The sequence below is a fragment of the Barbatula barbatula genome (genome assembly GCF_947034865.1).
Source record: "Barbatula barbatula genome assembly, chromosome: 8".
In the NCBI taxonomy this organism is placed as follows: domain Eukaryota; kingdom Metazoa; phylum Chordata; class Actinopteri; order Cypriniformes; family Nemacheilidae; genus Barbatula; species Barbatula barbatula.
Window position 1 is genome coordinate 8505136 of NC_136771.1, and position 26213 is coordinate 8531348.

The following is a 26213-nucleotide window of genomic DNA, read 5'->3' on the forward strand; positions in this document are numbered from 1 at the left end:
AAGTTGACATATTTCTTTATATCTTTATATAACTGCTGTAACAATCAATTTAGTAATGCTAAGGAAAGCTTTATATATGATAGCACTTTGCATTTCTCAAATAAAAATCTTATGCTCACATATAAACAATACTCTGACCCCAGACAGAGTACACTGCATCTCAAGTGAAAGACGAATCTGAGATAATGGTTGTCCAACTTTTTTTTGTATTTCAAAACCCAGACTGAAATTCCACTTTCTATATACTACATTATGGTTGCCTAGCCTATTATATTTCAGAACCAGACTGGAAAGCTGGCAATTCATGTGTCTGATATGCATTTTGTTAAGCACAGAGCACCAATAAAATATATTAAACAAAGATCACCATGCACTTAAATCCCTTTTAAAAACAATACACTCATTTGTAGCCTTTTGTAGTTATAATAACTGGCATTAGGGTGAAATATAACATATTCATTTGTCAGTGCATTTCTGGCTCTATTTTCTTGTGTTTTTGATTTTACAGAGAAAAGAGAAACCTTTTACAAACCTGAAAGAGAATGCACTTCTTCTTACTAAAATACATCCTTTATTCTTATAGTGTGTCGCATTTGTAAATCTATGTTTGTCTTACTTCAACTAAACCAACAATTGATATATGTGTCAGACGTTATAAGATAGTCCATTCGGAATAAATTGCATCTGATTACTGTATAAAGCCAAGTATGATACCTGCAAGGTCCGGGCATTTTTAGACCACTTCAATCTTTTTCTTCACAAACAACCTTCAGATAATATGATGCTGTGTTGTACATCATCAAATACAAATATAGAACTAATGTGAAAGACGCCGATTTTTTTTCTCGGCTGCATCCAGACAGCAGGAAGTACATCAGCTGTAACTCTGGAAACTCTGACATTTAAAAAGCAAGCGTCGAGAATAATTTCTTGAGTTCTGTGAAAACATAAAAACGATTCTTACATGTACTTTTTTAGCCTTTGCATTTATTCCATGTAGCTGTCCATGTATATCATTTTCTTGACATGTGCAGATTTCAAAGAGGGGGAAGTGTGTTGTCTCGCCCCGGGATACTTCTGTTTCCTGCTGTACGGATCATACTTCTGCTAAAAGATTAAAAGAGAGACTAAAAGTGCTGGAGTTACTTTGTTGTGTCCTCATGTAATGGCATCGAACGCATCCCAGTTGTGTTATGTATGGCACATGAGGTACAGCAAGCAGTTTGGAGTCTTTAACCTTTTACTGGCCAAAACCATGATTTGAATAGCCCTTCAAGAAATGAATTATTGGAAATAGTACATACTTCTTTTAAAATAAACAAACAAAACTTTGAGCTTCACCGTCTAACAGCAGGCTTTGACGTTCCACCTTCTGATAAATTCCTGTTTAAGTTTCAGAAAGCAGAGCCTTTTTATTCTCGTAGTAATCCTGCAGGCCGTATCTTTGACTAACCCCTCTGCCAGACTCACATCCAGATGATAGCGCGGACGACACGGAGCGCCAGATGAACTAAGGGAAATACCTTTAGATGGTGTCTTGTTCCATCGGGTTTGCTGATTCTGAATTCCTTCGGGATTTGCTCGCCTCTTCATCCAGTTTAGGAATATTGATTGAACTAGCCAATTTAACGTGATGCTGCTCGCACCGCCTGTGTATTAATAACATCTAGGAAGCGCTAGAGGACGGTTGCTTGGCAACATGGTCATTAATTTCGAGCCATCTCATAATGTTCAGACCGAATTCAACAGTTTCTGGCGGTTCAGCTGTTGCTTCTGATTTACAATTCTCCGGTCAGATGCCTTTGCCCTTAGTCAACATTGACAATAATGAAAATGTTGGATTTCATCTCGGTATGGTTATGGAAAAGTCATTAATTTGTTAATTTGGCATCATTTTTCAATCAGTTATATAAATTGAAAGCTTTGTTCCTCTCTCTTGCACTGCTGAAAGGTATGGGGGGGGTGTCCTATTGCCTTGCCCCCCTAATTGCAGTCCATGGTGCCACACAAAATCATATGCTGCTTTTAAAGATAGTCTTTGAAATGGCAGATCCGTTAAAGGTTATCATGGCTTCAGCATTCAGAATTCATTTTGAGGGTCATCGCCCAAATGAGAGGATAACCTAATTAACAGACTGCTTTGAATATCAATTGAAGCCTGACCAAAAACAGCTACACAGAGATCATTACATAGCTTGAATAATGCGAATTTGGACAGAATCTGACATTTCACCGATCCACATTTGCATGTTTATTCAAAATGCGTTCATGTTTTTAAGTTCCTTTGGAGTTAGAGAGCTGGTTTGACTGTTGGGGAAATGTTGGTTCAATGAATTTACACACACTTATGGTAGCTGAATATTACGAACAGTTTACAGAATTCTTATTGTTTTCTGTTTAAGAAGGAAGTAAGGCCTTCACATAAAGGCAAATTAACACCGATCCAACAAACATGTTTCTAAAACATCATTCATTAATATCAAATTAATGCAGAATATTGGTCTACGTTGGCGTCTGTTGGATCGGTATGAATATAGCCTTTAAGGTAGAGTTTCACAAAAAATGAAAATTGTGTCATCATTTACTCACCCTCAGGTTTTTTTCAAACCTTTTATCTGTTCTGTTCAACGCAAAGTCAAATATTTGGAAGAATTTAGGAAAACACAGTTCTGGGACACCTTTGACTACTTGTTCATTTTTTTCAATGATGTTACGGAATATCTTTCTCTATGTTCATCAGAACAAATGCATTTATACAGGTGCGAAATTACATGAGGGTGAGTAAATGATGACACAATTTTTGGGTGACTGATCCCTTTAAAGGGCTTGATTTACTTTGTTTAGGTGTCATGAACCATGTTCTGCTGTGTCTCATCCCGGAAAACATTTGATTTAAAATTTGAGTAACAACAGACGCAGCAAAAATTACAAATGTCTTCTTCTTAATGGGGTTGTCTTGTCGCTTTCCGCATCATCCAGTGTGGACCAAACTTTAAATTATAATGGGTACTAATGTCTTTTGTCTTGGCGTGTCATGTCCGGGGTAGACAGGCTTTAACACTTTACATTAATGTTCCGTTTATTTTTTAAATAAAACAGCGTTTATTTTGCATGAACAAAAATAGAACAGTACTTCCATGGCATCAATTCAGTTTTAGCATTTATTTTTTTTGATTTTAGCATAAGTTAATACACAATGAATTTACAGTATATGAACAAACATTGTATTGTTGCTTAGTTATTTCAATCAGTTATTTATTCAAGTCTCCCTAAAGAGAAATACCAGAAATTGGATAGTGGTTAATCTGATATACATTTATTTTGATAACATATACTAGTGCACCCGGAAAGTATTCACAGCGCTTCACTTTTTCCACATTTTGTAATGTTACAGCCTTATTCCAAAATGGATTCAATTCATTATTTCCCTCAAAATTCTACAAACAATAGCCCATAATGACAACGTGAAAGAAGTTTGTTTGAAATCTTTGTAAATTAAAAATAAAATAAATAAAAAAAGCACATGTACATAAGTATTCACAACCTTTGCCATGACACTCAAAATTAAGCTCAGGTGCATCCTGTTTCCATTGATCTACCTTGAGATGTTTCTACAACTTGTTTGGGGGCCACCTGTGGTAAATTCAGTTAACAGTGCATGTCAGAACACAATCCAAGCCATAAAGTCCAAGGAATTGTCTGTAGACCTGCCAGACAGGATTGTATCGAGGCACAGATCTGGGGAAGGGTACAGAAACATTTCTGCAGCATTGAAGGTCCCAATGAGCACAGTGGCCTCCATCATCCGGAAATGGAAGAAGTTTGGAATGATAGATGAGTTTACTTTAATTCTTATTCCAAGTGGTAGAAAATGGTCTTTCAAACCTCTCTGCATTGTATAATCCTGCACTCTCATACATGTTGACCATTAGAGCATTTTTTCTAGCAGCTTTCTGCAGATGTTTAGCTGTTTCAGTCTTGCTGCTCATATTTAATAGAATACAGTCCATGTTTATACAGCCCAACAGCCTGCAGTCTCACTGCTGAGAGAGAGAGAGAGAGAGAGAGAGAGAGAGAGATGGGACATGTTTTGTCATCTACGGTGAGAGTTTTCTTCTGACACTGACACACAGGAACCAGCTGTGTGCTGTCTGGCAGATCGGACCTAAGGGAGATGGCCGCCACCATTGCAAAATCTTTAATTACTCGCTAACAAGAGCAGCCGTCCTCATCTCAACCCAAGTACATTTCACCAGCTCACCATGACAGGGAAAGATAATCCATTTTTAAGGGCATCGGCCACAGAAACAGTCAAACAGAAGGCAAACAGGTGCATTCAGACATAAAGTGCATCTCACAAAGCCTGACTTTCGACCGATAGCTTAAAGTCTAGTCCATACTGCAGCTTATTCAGGCCGCTGCGAGGAAATAAAGAGTCCAAAAGAAAACAAAAACATCTGACCGATATATACAGTTCTTTTATATTTATTTATTAATGGGATGGTTTACTTGAACCATAATAATAGGCCGATGTGGAAGGAAAAACGACTGTAATAATTTCATAGCAGTCTGTATGACTTTTGGAAGTGGAAAATGTGCACAGATTCTGGGATCAGTTCAGACGTAAAGGTTCAATATGTCATTTTTTGGGGGATCTATTGACAAATCGTGTTTCGTAAAAACGTTATTACCAAAAAAAAAGGAATAACGTGACTACTTCTTGGTCAGCCACCATAGAGTTTCGATAGTGAGGGGGAGTGAGCCATTGGCGTCGAGTCACAACCTCACCGCTAGATGGCACTTTATTTACTGGACCTTTACATAGTAGAAGTCCAAAAAAAAAAGGCTGTAGTTGCAATAGTAGTTGCTGCTGAAGGTCTGGGAACTTTGGCGCTTTCATTGGCCAAGAGGGCATGTGGCTCTTGCCGCATCATGTTCAGAGGCATGGAAATGTCCCAACAGTAACAGGCCATTCACAAACATGTCAAAAGTTAACAGCAACAATGTTTATGAGTTTATGCAGTGATCTTCACATTAAGAATTAAGCGTTTATTTGATCGTGATGAATTATTATTGCAACCGATGTGAACACAAAAAAAAGCTTCTTCGATCAAGATGGCTACATGATGTTCAGGTGGACAGATAAAGAATACGACTCCTGTCAAATTCAACCTATCGGATGACGATTTCGAACAGGCTGATTGTTTCCAGAAAAGTGTTCCTTATGCATCAGACGTTTAGCCAACGGTCCGTGGGCGTGAGGTTGAGACTACTATAATAGATACTCAAGGGTATCTAGTGTTCTCGTTTACATAACAATAATGTTTCTCAGGAAAAAGGTGCAAAATTAGATCCGCTTAAACTTTAGGAGACAAGAAAAACAGCCAGACAACATCAGATTATGGTTTCTAATACTGAGACTTCTCTGAAAGTATTTACAACAGGCTGCACTGTCTGTTTCTCTCTTATGATGTAAACTGCCTGTCATTAACATATTGGATCATACACGTCGAGATGGGGTCACTGAGAACATCCGCATTATCTTTCAACACCTGTGGTTTGATGATTCAGAGAGCGTGATCTGGACGAATTTGTTCATTTCCATTCTGAAGTCACACTGAGAGATGATTCAATAAGAGATTTGCAAAGGTGAACAGAGATGCTACTGATTTATGCAAAGCAATATAATAGAGAAGCACTGATAAGTTCTTGGTTTACATAAGTTTTATGTTAGCTCAGTTTTATTTTAAAGGGACTATTCACCCCAAAATAATAATGATTTCATTAAATTACCCTCGAGTTGTTTCGAATCTACAGCATATAAATGCTTTTAACCAAACAGGTTTTGTCAACCATTGACTACCATAGTAGGAAAAATGACATTGGTAGTCAATGATGACTAAGAACTGTTTGGTTCCAACCATTACCATTAAATCTTAAACTGCGTACTGTAGTTTTTTATCTTTTATCATCGCTGGTGTCCGCACTCAATTGTACGCCGGCTGCCTCATTCCATCCCTGCTGTGTCTACATTTAGAGGCACTTAAGGGTCTCAAGCTTCAATAGGTTTCTAGAACCTTCATCTTAAAACCTCACTCAATGCCAACAACAGTGTGTTTAACTTCACACTTTTTGCTTCCCTTGATTTGTTTGTTACTTTTACCTGTTCCTTTGGTGTGAGATTGCAGGACATGACATGGCAATACTGTCGAAGTAACATCTTTTATTTGTATTTTTGCAGACGGGAAGAAAAGAAAAAGGAGACCTGCTGAATTCAGCGATCGACAAGATGACCAAGAAGACACGTGATCTCCGCAGACAGGTAACATTTATATCTGCTGAGTTTCTTGAAGATCAGACTAAGACAAGAATGTGCATTGAATGGTATGTGAATATATACTCATGTATAGTTTTTTTATTCATATTTATCACATTTTAGACTCTACGGAAATAGTTGAGAATAAGACAAATACTAATACTAGGTAGATGATGAATATACTGTAAATGTGTCCCAAAGTGTGACCATAAAAATGTAGGAAATAAAACTTAGAACGAAGCCTACCAATAGTATTAATAATAATAAAATAATATTTTAATAATCTAAATATAAAATATGTTTACAAAAATTTCCTGTCACACCAAATGACGCATGTATTGTATAGTTGTCATCTACTCATATACATAATTTTTTTAAATCACCCTCAATGTAATTCCTCTAAATCCATATAACCATTTATATTCATATTCACAAAGTTTAAAAGGTCCTGCAAAACACTGGATCTGCTGTATTTGTACTAAGTGCTTGAAAGAAAAGTACTCTCTGAGAGGCTGCTAGTGTTAAATAACACCTCCTGGTATTTCGGATACAGTGACACATAACCATCAGAGGATGAAACACCAGCTTCTCTCCAAGTCAAGAAGCACAGGTTCATCCTCTTGACTCCAGCATTTTTCTCTCTCCGTCACCATGACAATGGAGGAGAGTTTTGGATCAGAGTTTGAGCATGAAGGGTTCGGACAGAGGTGCATTGACTTATAACCACTGACTCTATAATTATAATATTACATCTGAGCATCTGCCTCTGGCACACAATATTCCAGAGACTTTCATGTTGCCCAAACATAATTTTTGCACCTCCTTAAACTTGGTTTACTAAAAAAAAGATGATCGTACTTTGCAGAGTCTTTATTTTGTCTTAAAGGGGTTGCACACCAGACTCGAAAGCGCCGAACAGTCTAGGACATCTCTACTAGTCATTAATGTGGTAGAACGGAGAGTTTTTCTGCATAAATGCCATTGTTCCCAAACAGAAAATGGGTCTTGCAGCTTATGGTGAAGTCAGTTTGTACATTAAAAATGATTTTAGTCAAATAACATATAATTTTATGTTAAATTATGCGAATGGTGGCGCTGGTGTGTGTAAACTCATAGAAAACAATAGGTTTATTTTGATAATATGTTTAGTTTGGTGTGCAAACCCCCTTTATTATAAGTCATATGGGTTTGAACTGACAGAATGTTTATTTCTGGGTAAATTATCGTCACTTTGGTAATCTCACATCCAAAATCTTACATCCGTTGCATGAATGAAGTAAAGCGCTCCTGAATCAAACTGTCAGCGCAGGGAAGTAGAACCTTGTGCAGTACAGTTCTGTTCACACGTGAGCTGCAGAAAACTTCTGAATCACTGACAGAGGTGGAGAGAAGGACAATGCGATTCTTGTTATATATGTCACTTGTCAGCGAACATACAATCCCTGTAGTTATCTTCTCATTTGTGAGGTTTCTTCACGTGCCTGGAGACATTCTTGTGCGTCTTTCATTGCATGTCACACCAACCCGCACAGTCCCCTGCTGAACAAGACACGACGCTGGCAACCGATATGAAGCACCCCGCTAAGAGGAACATTTTATTTCAGCGAGTTTGCTTTTTCATAGCTCAAAGGACTTCATTTTATTTGGTTTAGTTGTTGCATTTAGTATCAATCTTTGCCTAGATATTTACAAGAAATCCTTACAAGAAATACAATTAGACATGCAGTAAACAATAGAGCTGTAAAAATCAAATGAGAAGCATTGCTTCGAAAATCTGGTCCCCGTTTAACGTGAGTTGGCATTAAAATCTCTAACTTTTGTTTGCTGACCATGTTTTACATCTAGTCTCATTGGTGTCTGAGAGACACATCTGAGATCTCATTTGTGATTCGGCTGACTACAGAGACGCACAAACACACATGCTAGTACACGCATTCTGCCTCCCCGAGGAAGGACCCTCTTCACCTCCCATCGCAATAAATCCACAGAGAGGGCGACTAATGTGGAACGGTTGTTCGTTTTGAACGACCTGCTTTAATTACACACTCCGAGTTCAGTAGTATGTTCGCTGCTGTATAAATCAGCCGGCACGGAGGTTATATACCAATGCGTTCACACAAACCGTAGCTAGCACACAAACGTTTACGATTTACCCTCCGCCCGGGTTGCAGGATCTTTCATAATTGGAAAACATCTTTTAAAATCTGCTGGCTCCCGCCTCCTTCACCACGCCTGTAAATTTGAGGGCCACATTTTCAGACTCAGCAGTTGTACATTATTACCTCACTCGTTTCTCCACCTCGACACCTGACGCCCCTCCTCTGTGCGATAAACCCGGTGACCGACGCGTTCCTGTATCTTCTGTCACCTGCTTGGCTGAGCCAATATTTTGAAAGCCATAACTTTCCCCGACGCATGTTCGTGGTTACGTGTCGAATGCGAGGTGCCAGATGTTTACAGATTTTGCCTGCCCAAGCATTTTTAATCCTCTTAAGACGCATATTTCATTATTTTTCGCAGTCTTCGGCGGACGGAGATGTTTCCCACGTGGATAGGCGAAGGTTTTACGGTACAGTGAAGTGGTTTAAAGGAAATGAAAGTGTTTGATGGTGTTGGATGGAACTGTTTCCCCCCCTGCAAACTCCGGTGTCGTCTCCCCGGTAATTCCAGACATCACTTCCTGTTTCCTATGGTCCCACTGCTGTTGTGCTCCATATGCCGCAGCATCTGATAAACCACCTATCACCTCGGCAACATGTCACTGGAATCTTCATCCTCGCAAAACAAATTACGTTTTAATCACTTTAATGGGTTTTGAGAATCCTGAAAAAAGAATCCAGCGTGAAGTCCATGCCCATATGTTGGTTGGACGGTTGCAGATTTTAATTTCAGGCAGCCGTGTACGGTTCGGTAGCCACCTGCTGTTTCGTTGCTGTTGTTTACCCAGTTCCACTGGACGGTCGGCAAGGTGCGGCATCACCGTTGCATTGCCTGATTCAATCAAAATAACTCTCAAATAGTTATTGGGTTCTTATATGTTGATTGCGGGAAGATGATCCATCTCCGTACTAAAGCTTTTAGTTAGTTTTTAGTTTAGTTTATTAGTGCCAGGGATTTCTGGGTTTAACCCACATTTTACATTACATGCATGCACTTGCCAGACACAAATTTGATCAGAATGTGCATTCACAGATAATTGAACCAAATTTGTTCCCCTAGTGCCATGTTCTACCAGCTGAGCATGTATGTCAACATGAGACCTCATTCTGTAATATGTATATGATTAAATGACTGACAGAGACCCATCCTCTATCAGCCAATCACTGTGGTCATAGTCAGTAAGCTTGCTGACATCATCCATAGCAACGAGGTCAACCCCGCCCTTTTCTTAGCTGATGATTTCTTTCTATTCCATAGTAAAAGTTGCGCTCAGTAGCGTTGTGAATAGGTTTTAAGTGGAAACTCTTGAGTAAAAACATTTACTACAGTTTAGGAGAGCTCTTGGTGTTAATATAAAATGTATGGCCCTGGACAATAAATGCAACTGTGTACCAGATGAGATTTCTCTCTATTCATTCACCAGCCTCTCTGTATGATAGCCTGTGGTTTATAACAGGGGTTTTCAAACAGGACTCCGGTGGCCCCCGGGTGCTTCCAAAAGGTTAAGCGTTTATCTGCGTTTTTTGCTATATGCATAGTTTCCAGAATTGGTAATATTTATATTTCTAGTGAATGTGGCCTTTTTTTCGCACTCAAAGGGAAATGTATTACTGTTCAAATGGTTTTGAATTTAAAATGTATCTTCATGGTTATATACAGTGCCTCGAACAAGTGTAGCCAACTATTTGTACGTTTGGAAACAATAGGTTGTTTTTCACTATTGATCTAGTGAATTTAAATGTTCTTTACACACATAAAATTATAGAGGGACAGGTATTTTAGAAGGGGGTCCCTCATAAACGGTTCATCTTATGGTGATGTTAGCTCCCTCACTTTACATATTTATGACAGAAGTAAATATAGACTACGGCTGTGATTTATATATTTGCATAACTTCAATTTGGAATACAATGCAGATGATATATTTGTGTTGTAATTCACAATTTAACCACCTGTTTTCTTTTACTTTAGCCTACAAGTTAGGTTTAGAACGTGATGTTATCTGTTCTGACATACAGGAGAGTGTGAAAGCATTTGTAAATTTGACAGTAAAATACTTTGTTTTGGTCTCGGTTGAGCTTGCGTTTTAAAGAAGTTAAAGCATTTTAAATTTGCGTTGAATTTATGGATTTTGTGTCAAAGCAATAATGTGTTCATTGCATAGCCTACACGGCCAGATGTTGTGATAACCGTGTTAAGAGTTTAGGAAAATTGTTAAAAGTATTGGAACAAGTGTCATAGCAATCGTAAAAAAACGTAATGCATTTCACACCCATGGCACAGCCTGGCAGGAAATATGAAACGTGAACCCGTGTGATCCTCTCGGGGGTTTTCAGGGCCCTCCTTCAAATGAATGAATCGACATCGGCATCTCATCAAATCAGTCTCACCAGGGGAACATCCGAGTGTCTGTGGCAGCCGGCTTTGAGTTATTGTCTACCTGGCAAGAGAATATACTGCTGCAAATCAAGCAATAACACCGAGGCCTGTTCACTTGCTGTGCAGCTACAGAGGAATGAAGGATCAGGGTTGATTTTCATAACGCCCGGGTTGCCGGGCTCTGTTTGTGTTGTATTACACTTGCACTGTTTACGTTCTGTATTTATTCATGGATGGCTCTTTTGGGATGTTTTTTGGGGCAGAGATAAACAGAGCATGTGTAAGGATGAGGAAAGCAGAGTCTTCCCCTGGCTACGGGCATGATGTGCTTGTGCAACCGACGTTTCAGTTTTATGGTATAATGCTGGCCATGCAGGCCTTGGAACAAGTTAATCTTCCCAAATGCAACTCCAAACCTTAGTCAAGGAGCCAAGGCTAATGTGAACAAATCTTCCAATAAAAAAAAGAATTTGGGACATCTGATGCATTTTTTTAATGCAATTCCAATATTTGCTTTTCTTTCCATAATCAGATCAAAACATGAGGTGTATGATACAAAATGGTCGTGTCGTGTCTTGTTTTTTCTTTTTATGTCATTCTCCGGGGCCTTGACTGATCGGTCAGTCAAATGGTCAGATCGGTCATATGGATAGATGGATAAATCAGATAGAAACAGATGTAATATACGGTATATGTACACATTATATATTCCGACATTATAAATTCATTATTTATAGTGCCCATGAGCAGCGATGGCAGATTTCAAATTGTGCACTTCCGGGAGGTCCTGTGTCAGCTGTGTAATGTATGGCACCAGATGGCAGGAAATATATTTTGAATGTGTGTTTTGTTTATAATTGCATTTGTGGCACACACAGTCTTTATTGTAATTTGAGCGTTTGAAGAGAAAGAAACAGAAAGAGAACACAGTACCGTTCGCCATACTGCTTTGCATAAATGCATAAGCAGGTTTTTATGCCACACAGACATGCGTTGAATATCTATGCAACTTTAGCCCTGCGCGAGTGCTCTGACTAATACATTAGCATCGCTATCAGATCCATCAATAGTGTCGCAGAACAGATTCCACTAGTTCATACATCCAGATTAACCTCAAAAGAATCTTCCATTGCCTTTAGCCTTTTCATCACTTATATCTCCAAACCTATAGCGCAGAGGACAATGTTGGTGCCTTAAAATGTATCATACGAGGTGGCATTGCGGTTAATGATCCGGACTGGTAGCCAAACGCTATCGAGTGTAAATCCTGCAATAAGTAAAGTGTAAAATAAAGTCATCACCAATGTGTCTCTAAGCAAGACACTTAACCTCTGGTTGATCCAAGGGTGCTATCTCTCTAGGTGTCCCCTACAAATGATACCGTACTGTTGCAGTACCATGGTTCAGTGATGGTATCAGATCTTAAAACAAATTAGCTATTAGCCATTTTGCAGACCCTTTTATCCTTAGTGACGTAAAATGTGTTAGAGGAACAATCCCACTCGATGAGTTCCTTGCTCAAGGTCACGACGATAAGAGCTTGTGGCATGTTGAAGAGCTCGAACCGGCAACCTTGTCATTTTTACAGTGGCCCCAGAACAGGTTTGTGCGGGGCTGAGTTTATTATAATAAATTAGCCCGGCGCTAGATAATCTTCCTAGACCGTCCAGTCAGGTTTCATTATTAATATTAATGGGCCAAGCCGTCACCTTAAAAGTTAAGGGGGTGTGTAAATTGATGTCCTGGGCATATGTTCTAGAGTTGTATGGTATAAATCTTATTATTATTTAAATTAATTTGATAAAATCGAGTTATTGACATAAAATGTATATAAAAAACAATTGCTTTATTGCAGGGGGTCTTATTTGGCCAGGGAGTATGGTATACAGTGAAATGCTCCGTACACACTTTTAATACGATGCAGTAAAATGCTATACACAATTAGGGAACACAAATAGAAAATAATCAGTTTTTTAATAAAATAAGACAATTTGAAAACTAAGAATATAAAGAATACAGCAGCAATGAGATAAGGTAAAAACACAGTACTTTTAAAATTAATGCATACCTGCATTGTCAAAGTTGTATTGTTAAAATTAAACATTTTAAGTCTGGCCTTAAAAAATATACCCAGTACTAAATTATTATATTTGCACGCTTTGATGTTTTCAGTAACAAAGACATTAACTTTAATTATTTGTTTGAAAAATGTACTTTTATTTACGTTACATTTTAGTTTTGCTAAGTACATTTTATTGTGGGATGGATAATGTGACACTTCGCTCAGCTGTATCTTCTTAATATAAGCTTTGGTTAAACGTATTGTTGAATCTTTTCAATGGCTAATTTGGGTTATTTATTTATTTTCATTTTAAACAATAATTACATGTAAATGACTGATTATTGATAATTTGATATTTGCTTGTTAGATGCATTTCGAAAGAAAGAAAGCAACAGGTTGTCTCTGAGGTAGTGGACCTCCTAGCTGGGGTAATTCTGCAGTCATGAGGTCAGTCCCAGAACTAAACCCGCATTTGTCAGACCTCTCCCCCAGAGGCACACATCTTAGATAGAGTGCACGAGCTCCGCCATTGGGACTTTAAAAGAGAGAAAGATACAGACTGACATGGTAAGAAATAAAATGCACGAGACGTCCTATAGAGTCTTAATGATCCAAGGTAAAGACTTCCAGCTGTTTAGAAGCTGGATGAATAATATTAGAGGTGTGAAGGCGTACCGGGCAATATGAACACTCTTAAATATCTGCTCTTATGTAATTAGAAGTCCCCGCACACATCCCTTTACGCCACTTGAGCTAAGTGTCATCTGTCATCCTATTTCTAATAAATGTGTCTGTCAAATCCTCCCTCCCAGCTCTCTATTGACGGATAGCTCACTCCAGGATGCTCCTCTAGTGCACAACTCTTCTCTGAACATATGGTTAAACAACCTCTCTCTCTCTCTCTCTCCCGAGATCCGTTTTGGGCAAATAGAAGCAACTCTCTTGAGTTCCTGGAATGAAAGTGATATGATTGAAAGAGAACAAAATAAGTTGTTGTAAGATGCACATTTACTGCACAAACCTTCTATATTTCTACTTTTACAACAGATGGTTTTGGTCGTGTATAACAGCACCTGGGCTGTTTGTTTCATTGCGTTCCAGATGAGAGTATGTGAAAAATGCGGAGTGAGGGAGTTGTGTGGTTTTGCCTGAAGTTAGGAGGTGTTTTCTCTTCCTCCAGAACTGCTGAGATTTTCAGTAAGCGGGGAGCCAGAAAAAACCTGGAGTGGAACTTTGGCGGAGTGAAGGCTTTACTTAGGAAGGGAATTTGTTCCACTCACAACTTTTCTTTTTCAGTTCATGACAAAAGCCTAATGCATTTTTTATACAGTCTTTTTGTGTTTTGTTTTGTTTTGTTTTGTTTTGTTTTGTTTTGTTTTGTTTTGTTTTGTTTTGTTTTGTTTTGTTTTTACATTGACTGTATCTGAATTACATGGGATCGCTGCTAGACATTCCAAAGTCATGCGTTTGAATCCCAGTATTGTACATTATGAAACAAAATATCTTAATTGTAAGTCGCTTTCAATTAAAACCAAATGCATAAATGTAAAATTTAAAAACTAAAATTTTATCTTAATTTTTTTAGCGGCCTTGTATGGGCACATGATTAGACTGCTGTTCTGTACTCTTCGATGCCATAGAAGAACCTTTTGGAGAACCTTTAACATCTGAAGAACCTTTCTATTTTACCAAAGGTTATTCTCTGTGGTGAAAAGGGTTCTTTAGATTATAAAAAAGGAAAGAGAGAGATGGCTCTTTTAAGAACCTTTGACAGAATGTGTCTTTGTGGAACCAATGATGATTCTTCTATGTCATCGATGTGAAGAACCTTTTAAGCACCTTTATTTTTAAGAGTGTGGCTGTGCCTTGTAACCGCAGCCGATTCGGATCCCTTGAAACTGTTTAGCTGACAGCTTCCCTTAATCTACATCTGAGAAACTCCCCTATAGACAGACAGAGAAAGGCTCATAAATCTTCCCTACTCTGAAACGAAAACCCTTTTTTCATGGTTGTGCTCTCTTCTAAAACTTCTAAATCAATTGCACGTTTTCCACCTGTACGAAATTCAGAGCAGGGATTTGTTTCAACTTTAAACAATTGTTCTGAGCGATGTGATGGGTTTGTGCGGCTTTAGCGCGTCTCCGTGGCTTCTGACAGCCAATCCTTGAAACCCAAAGAAATGCCGAACAGTCTCGTAGCGGGTGTGAAGCTTGTAGTATGCAGTGTTTTGAGAGTGTCGAGCAAAACTAATTTTTTAACAAGTTGACCGTGTTAAGCATGATAAGCCGACATGTTTAGCAGCGTAAAGAAGTCAGAATGCATGAAATAGCATGTTCCCATCTTTAAATAAAAGAAAATTGCCATTTGAATATCACTCCTTTCACAATTCAATACATGATTACATGTGTACACGTGTGTTCCGCATAGCAGCGTATCTCCAATGACTGCAACCCCTGAATGCAATGATAAGCATTTATTGACGTTTGACACACAATCTCAGTTTTCTTCTGGATTTGTCTTCAGAATACTGTACTTGTGACTCATGTGTAGAGACAATTGTAGTGCATTGCAGAGTTTAGCATATAGATTGCAATCATACTGAATAGATTTGCATTGACAAAAAGCGTTTGGAGTCACAGAGACAGAAACAGGCCACTCCCCGTTTTCGCTTATAAAAAGCTCTGCATTGCAGCGTAGGAGAGGCTGTAGTCAGTGGGCATTACATTAACGCAGGCTGAGAGTACACAGCTTCCCCTCACTGATAAAGGCCTCAGCGGACCCTCACTGATCAGGGATCAGGGGACAGTGGAACCTCAGTGTGTCATAACATGAGTATGATAACAGAAGGGGCTGATAAACTCTCACACGAGATGTAATGGTGCTCTCATCAACAGTCAAGAAACAGCTTCCCTCTTTTTCTCTGCCTGCTTATTTTACACAATGTGTTATCCTTTACATCTGCTCAGAGATGTGTGTATTGACTCAAGTGTAATGCGATTCTATAATCCACGATTGGTCCCCGTTGTTTTGTTAGCGGGGACTTGCACATGATTTGTTTCTCAGTTATCCCATTACAGTTAAAGCTGTTATAAGGAAATATAATTACTAGCACTACTTATATGGTTTAAGAAGCCTGTGGAAATTTAGAGTCGAACAACAAAAGTACAAATCATGTTGGACAATTCTAGGATATTATTTCACAAACAAGTACACTGTCAAGTTAATCATGAAGTGAAAAAAAACGAAAAATGATGTCACCATTCACTCACCCTCTTGTCATTTCAAAACCTGTATAAAAAAATATATTTTGAAGAATGTTGTTAACTGGCCCCCATTCACTTTCGCATTAGTTTTGTGTCCATACATAAGAATACAGGTACAGGTGCCGGCTCTGATTCAGTAGGTTACCAACTTTTTTTCCGAATATCTTCTTCTTTTTGGGTGAACTATCACTTTAAACACGATTCATTATTTGGGTATCTATGACATGAATACATACATAATTTGCTTAAAAATATTAACTGTATGAGAAAGTGAAAAATCAAATGCATCCTTTCATCGGGAGCTGGTGACATCATCGCTTGGCAAAGAGAATTGTCCTGGGAGTAAATTTAAATGAGGGATCCACCTTAAATTGTAGGGGATCTCCATCGCTATGCATATGATATGTTTGGACTTATGGTTTCCAAATATAAAATGACTATAGAATGGGAGTCCCCCTAGTGAATCTAGGCCATTTCCATCACTTTTTACACAACTCGAATGATTTTACCTTTCATTGCTATTGCCTCTCATACCATACATCTTCAATATATTGACATCTCAAAAATGAGAAACTATCACACCAGTGTATTTAATTTTCATTGTATGTGAAACTTCTGATTACTTATTCCGAACGACACTTTCCTAAGACCGCATGCAGGGATGTAGGTTTTGGTAAAGCCGAGAGTGCAAACTTTTAAATCAACACTGAAGCATTAACATAAATGTCATCTCTCCGTAGAGAGGAAATCATTTCTTTGCCTTTTTCTACTCCTGGCCTAAGACCACACAGGTGATTATTTTGTTATCAGACTCATTTAAAGAGACGACAGGAACATCAAACAGCATCTCCGCACTCTATCTCCCTCACGCACTCTATGCACCCACCCACTTTTCATTCCAGGTGTCATTGTTAATAGCAATTATGAGTGTTGTTACTTCATTTTGATTTGTATCGGCTGTCTAAATGCTCAGCAGATACACAGGCGTGTTTATCCTGAGATTGCCCTTGACATTTAAATACTAAACTTGGAGCTCTTGACCCAAAGGTTGTGCTTGCATCTGCAGGGAATCCAAACGAAACACCATTAGACTGAAAAGAGAGTTTTGTGCCAGTCCACATTTGATCTTTGCACTGAAAAGACAGTCGTTTTTTTATAGAAATATGGTGCAAAGCTGTTAAACGGGATAGCAGGTGTTTGATGAATGAAACATGTTTGTACCAGAGTACCTGCAAAAGGCTGCCACTGTTTAAAAGAAAAAGTACCCAAAAAGCTAAACTGGAGGAAGTCAACAGAATACTAAACCAGTCATGTTTTCTCAGATTGGGAAGTAAAACATCTGTCAGGGTTTGTCTCACACAAGGTAAATAACAGAACATCACCAACTTTCATTGGCGATTTGACATAATAATAATAATAAAAATAAACAATTGTTTCTCATTTAAGAAAAATTTATTCGAAATTATTTGCTTTATTATTTGTTTTAAACAAAAAGATATGGATTTTATAAAACATGATTGCTGTTAAGTAATATGAATATTTGATCCTATCCAAAAGCTAATAAAAAATAAATTAAATAATTTTAATTAAATCAATATTTATTAAATTATACATTACTTTCATACATCCACAATTTCAGTGTCAGATTTTTTACTTCTAAGAGCTGGCAAACATTGGCCTTAGACAACAACGGCCTTTATAATAATTTAGGAAGGAGAAAATATCTAGAATCTCACACACGGCATCCTCTCACACACACACACATTTTCTCTCACACAGAACATCCTCACATACACAATTTTTTTAATCTCTTACATTAGTTTAAAAGAAAAACAAATTATGTTAAACTGAATTGTAAGTGAATATTTGTTTCAGTGGTATAAATAAACACAGCAATGAATTATTGACAAATTGGCAAAACAGAAAAACAGGAAGACAAAATAGCAGGTACGATCAGAGGATTTCCGTTTTTCCCTCAGAGCAATTTAAGGCAAAGCACTCTTCAGTGTTTCTGTTTTTGAATGATTTTTGTCACCTGTTTTTCTTGTTTGCGAGCACTCGGCCGTTCTATATGACTATAACAGTTCCTGCTTTAAAAAAGACATTAGACGTGAAGAGGTTCACTGTGGGTTACAGTACTTGTTGTATTCCAATAGCCATGCCCCGAAACAGTGACAAGAAGTAGGCCAACTGTGTTTGTCGGAATTTAACTGGATTTTGTGTTGAACCGACAGATGGGGTTCGCCCCTGAGAACCTATCATCTTCTGACTATTTTGAAAAGGCCAATGAAATTGGCGAATTAAATTTGCATGCCGGGCTCCGCCCCCGGATATCCGGGTATAAAATGGGAGCCGGCGTAATCATTCATTCACCTTTTGTGCTGAGGAGCCTGAGAGCATCTCACGATTGCTGCAGCGGACGGCTAGTGTTGTGGCATGAGGGACACAACGTCTCGTTCCCTCCATCAGGGAACAGAGGTTACATACGTAACCGAGACGTTCCCTTTCTGTCGGTCTCTTGGCGCTGTGTCGAACCGACAGATGGGGTTCCTATTGAAAACGCCACAGCACTAGGCCGCGTCACAATCTCTAGCGAAGCGACGTTGACCGGCCTGGGCGAGCCACACGTGAGCACTATCGCGAAATGTGTAACCTTCCAGTGGGCAGGCAGGGGCTCCCAGAGCTTTTGGCAAAGATGAGTAGCCCCTGCCCTCGGCCACCACAGACGGAAGCCTTGTTTCTCTAAGCGAGAAGCCGTCCGGTACCCTAGGGCTACTGGGTAAGCGCTGTTCCCTCAATGTGGACGTGACCACTTCCCACCATAGGGGGGAATAAAGTGGAGACACCAACATGGTCTCACCAAATAGGGGAGAACTCATGGGAGGTATGAGCGGAATGCCGCAAGGTGGATGTCCACCTTGGGGAGGTCATGGGTTGCAACGAGGGGAACCATCTCATGACGACAGCCTGCGCTGCCAACGCGGTCCCCGGAGGGCCAGTCGGTGGCAGCACTACTTGGGTCGGTCTTACCCCGTGGGGCTCTCTTTAGCGCCCTGGCCTGCAGGATGGCCATGGCATAAGAGTGGTGGCAGCTTGGCCCACGGCACTGCCAGCCTCAACACCAGAGATGTCAAGACCTTACATGCACTGGACGATGAGTCTAGGTCAAGCTCCCCAGGTGGCCGCGTCTGTGGATACCCGCGACTGCATGCTCCACCCAGGGTGCATTGACATAGTCCCTAGCTGCCTCCCCGCCCCGAGGGAAGAGAGGGCGATAGAGTCAGCTAGACGGAAGCGCGCCGAAGGGGGCGCTCCAGGTCTTACTAAACTCCTTATGCGCCTCGGTAAAACTCGGCACTTGAGCCGGGCACGGCTTGGAGTCGCGCCCGGACCCAATGTGCGAAGTACCCAGCCTTGAGCGCCAGGGCTGCGGTGCACCGCAACCCGACACTCACGGCGGTCCGAGCGAGCATGGCTGACACCTTGACGTCTGCTCTCACCTGTGCTCGACCTCCCGAGGGAGGGAGCTTCAGGGAATCGCCAGAGTCTGATGCCAGCAGGTCGCGCTCCGATGTTGCAGGGACACCTCACCTCTGAGGAATAAGACGGCTTAGGACCATCTTCGGGGAACTGCTAAACAAGCGAGACGGGGCGCGAGTGGTCCGTGAGCCGGCTGGCTGACGGATTAATGCTCACGATAATCCCCACATCACCCTCGTTGCTCGCCGTCGCTGATGGCAGGGCCGAAGTCGCTGCGGTCACAGAACGGGATTGAGACGAGGTGGTGGCTGGATCTTGAGAGAACACAGCCACCGTGACCGTCCCCATCCTTGATGAGTGTACCGCACCCAAGAGATCAGTGGGCAATGCCACGCTGAAGAAATTCCTTAAGAAAAACACCACTGGAACTGCCAGGACGCCCAGGGGAATCTCCGCTGCACCGCGTCGTAGAATTCGGCAATTCGTAGAATGTCATCAGATGCGAAGGCTGCGAAGAACAAAAGGTGAATGAATGAGCACGCCATGCAAATTTCATTCGCCAATTTCATTGGCCTTTTCAAAATAGTCAGAAGATGATAGGTTCTCAGGGCCGAACCCCATCTGTCGGTTCGACACAACGTCGAGAGACCGACAGAAAGGGAATTGTTTTTAAAATAGATTTTTCTCAGATTCTAACTTATCTCAAACGATTCTAAGAATGCATCAGGTGTCTGCTATCAAAAGTCAGAAATGTAAAAATGAATCCTATAAACTTTACGTATTTGTATATACTTGTAAATATATAGCAATGCTATTTTCCTCTGTATATTACATGCAGGCATACTTGCAACATGCATCATAAAAAATCTGCACACAGGCTTTGTTTAATAATTTAGTTTTGTTGACAACCAGAAATTTGAATTATTCCAGAAAACAGAAATAAGTCTGGCATAATAAGAATGATAAAGACCAAAAGGAACTGACCTCATTATACCGTGCATGGTCGCAGCCAAAAGAAAATAATCATCGCTTAAATATTCTTCATCAAGAAAAAAAGAAAGCATCGAGAAATGACTCCATGCCCATGTTAAGCTCCGTGAGAACTGTAAAATTAATTTCATGAGTGGGTGGGGGAACCGCAGTTCTGTCAAACTGAATCCCGGCTTAAGCATATAATGTATTCAAATACTAGCGCAAGACTATTTTTCATAACCATGTAGTTCACACAACGTGACTCATGTACACTCAGTGTTTCTGTTTTTCAGCACAATACCTTGCCGAAACATACATGTGCATTCTTCACTGTATATTATTTCATTTGTCTCAGGGTTGCACCCAAACCATTAGGAAGACAAGCACCCATCCTTTACCAAAGGTTATTAGAGACAGAGCGGCAGGGTTCATTAAAACATTTCAATTAAATCGTCGGCACACAGGGAAAAGGATCATTACCTACAGAGTGTGCTCTGTTTTCTGAATTTCATGCTCAGGTGGCCAATAACTCCACTGAGTGCTGAACATTGATTGAAAAGATGACGTCACCTGGCCTTGAACTTCTTTTCAAGCCGGCCAGATTGTACCTACACGTAAAGAGACCGTATCCTTCAATCCTGTAGCTTGTTTTTATTAAATTCACTTTGTCAAGTTTTTTTGCACCGCTTTTTCAGATTCCATTCACTCTTCTAATTGGAAAAGTGTGTAATTCAAAGCCAATGATGGATTATGCGATTTTTAGCCATAATTCATCATTACTGTCGGCCCGCCAAGGCCTACCACTTTAAGCCTTTTAATTGGTTAAGATATGTCCGTGCCTGACTGAATGATAATTATTGCTTGTTAGAGGAGTGTTTCCCATCATCCGTTAGGGCAAATGTGTCACAGGAAACACTGTGCTACTTTCTGAAAATGATCCATAAACATAATCCAGCCTGTTTTAATTTGAAGCGAAATGCATGCCTGTCTATTTTGGTGACGTGGCATAGTGGTTTAAGATCAGGGCTGGTTGCAGGTAGGCTGGCTTCATCCCGCATGGAGAGAGCCATGCGACATCACTGTTTTGCCCCTAAGCAAGGCACTTAATCTTGAGTTGCTTACCTTTACTTGTTAGCCTTTTCTTTCTATCCAGGGACTGTAGGTTTGAATTAATTATCTCTTGCTTCGTCAACATTTCTTGTCGCATTTATCGTTGCAGTGTCTCATGTTTTATGTGATATTGGTCGTTCTCACCAAAGACATTCTTAAATAGGTGTGGTCAGTGTGTACAAATGGTCATCAATGGTCTTTGGTTGTGCGGCACTTCTCTTCTGTGTTTGAACTCCCTGCCCTTGACAACGTCATATGTCTTTTACGTACATAATGCTTCCCTGCAATCGATGGAAATTTTCCGCAATCTATGTTTCCACTGGTGTATATAGGGGGCGCTGCTTCAGTATGTGTCTATACATCCAAAAGCAGAAAATGCTTTGTTGATCACGGTTCTGAATCTCTGCGTGAACATTTTAAATAAAATGCAATTTTCTTTGTTCATGTTGCATTTTTGAAAAACCTACCCACATTTGAGAGCGTAAAACACAAAGATACAAAATATACTTTATATATTTCATGTACATATTTATTTATTTTTAGCAGGTTCTTTCATATGCTATATTTAGAATTTTCAGGGGGCCATACAAATTTTGGCAGAGAGTTAAATTCCCATTGCATTAGTTTTAAATAATGGAACCGATTAATCTGGATTATATCAATCTGGTGTGGAATAAGTATATACATTCGCAATGTGCATTGTATGGGAGGGTCAATACACTTGTGTTGCACTCCATCTATTTATTTATAACTATTAAAAATGAACATTTTGTCATTGTCTGTGACTTTTAACCCATATATACTAGCGTACTTAAAAAGATTATTAAATTATACATTTTAATCTAAAAAACAAACAAAAAGTACTGATGAGATGACTCATCTTGCACAGCAACGTGTTTTTGTCCAATCAGATGCTGTCCATGATGCAAATGTTGCTCCTCCTCAAACCACCACAGCATAGACAACACAGGACAGAAAACTGGGGTCATCAAGCAATCTTTAACCTAAAAAGAATGAAAAAATAGTTCTTACAATATAATGGGACAGAACGGGTCTTTAGCATATGTAAGCTTATAAGTGATACTTGAAGCTCACCTCTTTCAAATGTCACCATAGCTATTCAAGTGCTTGACATTTGTATAATTCATTGCATTTTCATGTTCCTGCTGACTTCAGCTTTCTATTTCTCTTTCCTTCAGCTAAGGAAGGCTGTGATGGACCACATATCTGACTCTTTCCTGGAAACCAACGTACCCCTGCTGGTGCTGATAGAAGCCGCCAAGAGCGGGAACGAGAAGGAAGTGAAAGAGTATGCGCAGGTCTTCCGCGAGCACGCCAACAAGCTGGTCGAGGTGAGTTACACATAACGCCCATCCACCCAACTCCTCACCTCTTTCAGCGCATGCAGATGATTCTTATCTGGGCCACCACAGGCCACTATCAGTCAGAGCACGAGGTGGCCTTTTGGAAGTCATCCCCCAAGCGGGAGCAATTTGATAGGGGAATGATGCAGTGAAGCTCGGTTCGGTAATGATGAATATGTGTTTGATAACATGGATTGGGATCACAGAGCGGGGTGCCGCCAGGTGATGATTTTTGCTTTTTCACATCTTTAGAACATCTCATGGTGTGGCTTCAAAGGTGCGATTCATTCACATTTCCGAAAAGCTATATGGTGAGTGAAATGAAGCGACTTAAAAGGAAAGAGTCGCTCATCTGAAGGTTGTTAGATATGTCACAAATGCAAAAGGGCAAGAATAAGGTCTGCGAAGAAGGTTTCTGAAGCGCTGACTGCGGCCACTTTAGTGTAAAATGGATCCATTTTGACGGGCTCTCGAAATTGTTCTCTTGTTTGTTTTGGGTTCCAACCTCACGCAACAAAACAAGATTCAAATGACGGGCAATTTTTCTGTCCACACCGAAGGCACAAATACCAGGCGATGCAATGAAGCTTCCTGAGTTTCTGTTGCCACAATAATTTGCTATGTAATATACATGAGACATAAATCAATGTTTGTGTTGCTGTTCAGTTCAGATTTTTTTAAAACCTATGCTTATTATTATTTCAAAGTAATCCTAAACCCAAACTCTATCTTAAAACTTTTTGCAAGTCCCCAAAACTGAATTGTTGTCACATTTAACTTACTGCAAGGGACATTTTTTTTAACATTGTCCCCAGAGTATAGCTCGGTCAGAATCACACACACTGTGTGTGTATGTGTATTGGCCTGAGGCAAGTGGCGCTGCCCGAGTTCATAAAAATAAAATGTTTCCCTCACAACCATGATCTCAGAATAGAGAACAGTTCGGCTCACGTCGGTTCCTCAATAGTCAGTGTTTCCGGCTGGGGTCAAGGAACCTGATGAAATAGAGGTCACCCGTCACAGCTCTAGCCTGACGCAATGTCTGTACTGCTTTTACACATCTCTCTTTCTCTCTTTCACATCTCTCCACTTCTCTTGCAATCAGTGACAACAGAAACGGGAACATGAATATGAATATGGATTATGTTTGATTTGTATTGCAATAATCTCAGGGGGTGTTACATTGATTTCATCTGCTAAAAAATGCAGGCTCATAAACGTGTGCACGGTCTCATGTCTTTACAGAGGTCTTCTAACAAAGTCACTTAATGTTTTATGGTTCATCTACAAAACAGGTTCATGTTGTGGCCCTTACGCATATTTCAATAAATTCAAGAACTTTTAATTAGTCTGCCATTGTGTTTCCAGTTTCTCCTTATAGCAAATATGCAAATATTTCATATAATATAATACACAAAATGTAAATGTACTGTGTGCAGAGGTTAGACCCAACCATGTTATAATCCTCTATATCGTCATTAATTTAAACTATTGCATTACACAAATAAATTAAATAAAAAATGTGGTCATAATGACATCATCATGGTTTCAGGATGGAGATGTTAAGAAAATTTCACATTTCTCCTATTTTCCCATTGAAATGGTAACTATGTCACTGTTGATTCCGTTTTTTAAAGGTAATATCTTCACGTTTTGTATTGATTTATCTTGGTTTCAACAAGATTTGTCTGAAAGAATTATTACAATTCTTAAGATATTTTTTTCAGAAGTAGGAAAACACAGTAGTTTATTTGAATGCCACCACAACCCCAATTGTTATTGATTTCTGTGTTTTCTTGTAGATCAACAAATGATTGTACTGGCTTTTGATTTCTCTCTCTTTGCTCTTTCATCCTTTGTTCTCCATCGCTGTGATGCATTGCATTATAAAAAAGTTGCCAATTGAAAGGTTTATTTAATTATTTGCAGAACTATAAAACAGCTGAGATGTGGGTTATTAAAAAAAACCTGTTGACACTCTTACAGTACACTCTCTCTCCCTATAACACACACAAACACACCTTCCCACACATGAAGCTACTGTCAGCATATAATAAAAGGTAGAGTTTTACAGTAGCTTTGGAAACTTTTTTTTTTCCACTACAACATTGACTCTGACCTGTGAATCTTATTTTCTGGAAAATACAATCAATTTGCTCTGCTATTTACATATATTTATTGCATTTTTGTTGAGTATAGAGCATCATCCACACCTGCGGCACTTACTCTGTTATAAACAAGACTTACAAATTAGTTTATACATCGTGGCGGTTTGATCCTTTTAGGATTGCTCTTTTTGTTCGACGAGTCTAACATGTCAGCAGAAACACAAATGACACGCCGTAAAAGTGAAGAATATTTTCCAAACTTAAAGGAAGAGTTCACCCAAAAATGAAAAGTTTGTCCTTATTTCCTCAAGTTCCAAATCTGTATAAAAATCTATCATTTTGTGTAAAGATAAATAGTGAATGTGATATTAATATAAAAACATATTGTTTCCAAACTTACAAATATTATTAGAGCTATATAAACCTGAAGAGACATTTTCAATATGTATTTGTTCTGTAATAACTTTGAGGTGTCATGAATTTAGAAACCAATTTTAAGCTTTTGTTATATTAAAACCCATTGTATTCAAACGAACATCCTGTAAGTGTCAGAACTGAAGTCGTCCTTGTTACTGAAACGACAACTTTAAATGCCAAATGTTGTAATAACTGTGTTAAGAGTTTATGTAAATTCTTACAGGTATTGAAAAAATTGTCATAGCAATTGTACAAATCTGTAAATGCAGTCAGGTGGTTCAAGGGGGCGGGTCAGAAAAGTGGGGGGATTATGAAATAAGCTAGAAAAAGAGCAGTTCAGAGATTGTTAGACTGCAAGGAAAGGGTATCTTTGAAATAACGTTCACTGAACTATGTAGAATAAGATCAGGGACAATTAAGATTTAAAGTTGACTTTAATGCGCTCATTTAGTGTTGTAAGTGGAAAAGAAAAAGATCCGTAAAGCGTTACAGCCCCTGCCAATTCACAGTGTTTGATAGAACTGTGCCTTGGTGTCGGTTTCAACCTAAGCATTTTCACACAACAGCCCTTATTACTAAAGA

At 39.3% G+C, this 26213-nt stretch overlaps 1 protein-coding gene across 2 annotated transcripts in view; it reads left to right on the plus strand.

Moving 5' to 3' along the window:
• ctnna2 (catenin (cadherin-associated protein), alpha 2) overlaps positions 1–26213 on the plus strand; it is a 337138-nt gene that overhangs the window by 251155 nt on the left and 59770 nt on the right. For both annotated transcript variants that reach the window (XM_079463418.1, XM_079463419.1), the window contains 2 exons: positions 6242–6322; positions 22942–23094. In XM_079463418.1, coding sequence (XP_079319544.1) covers positions 6242–6322; positions 22942–23094 — 234 coding nt within the window. The remainder of the gene's footprint in view (positions 1–6241; positions 6323–22941; positions 23095–26213) is intronic.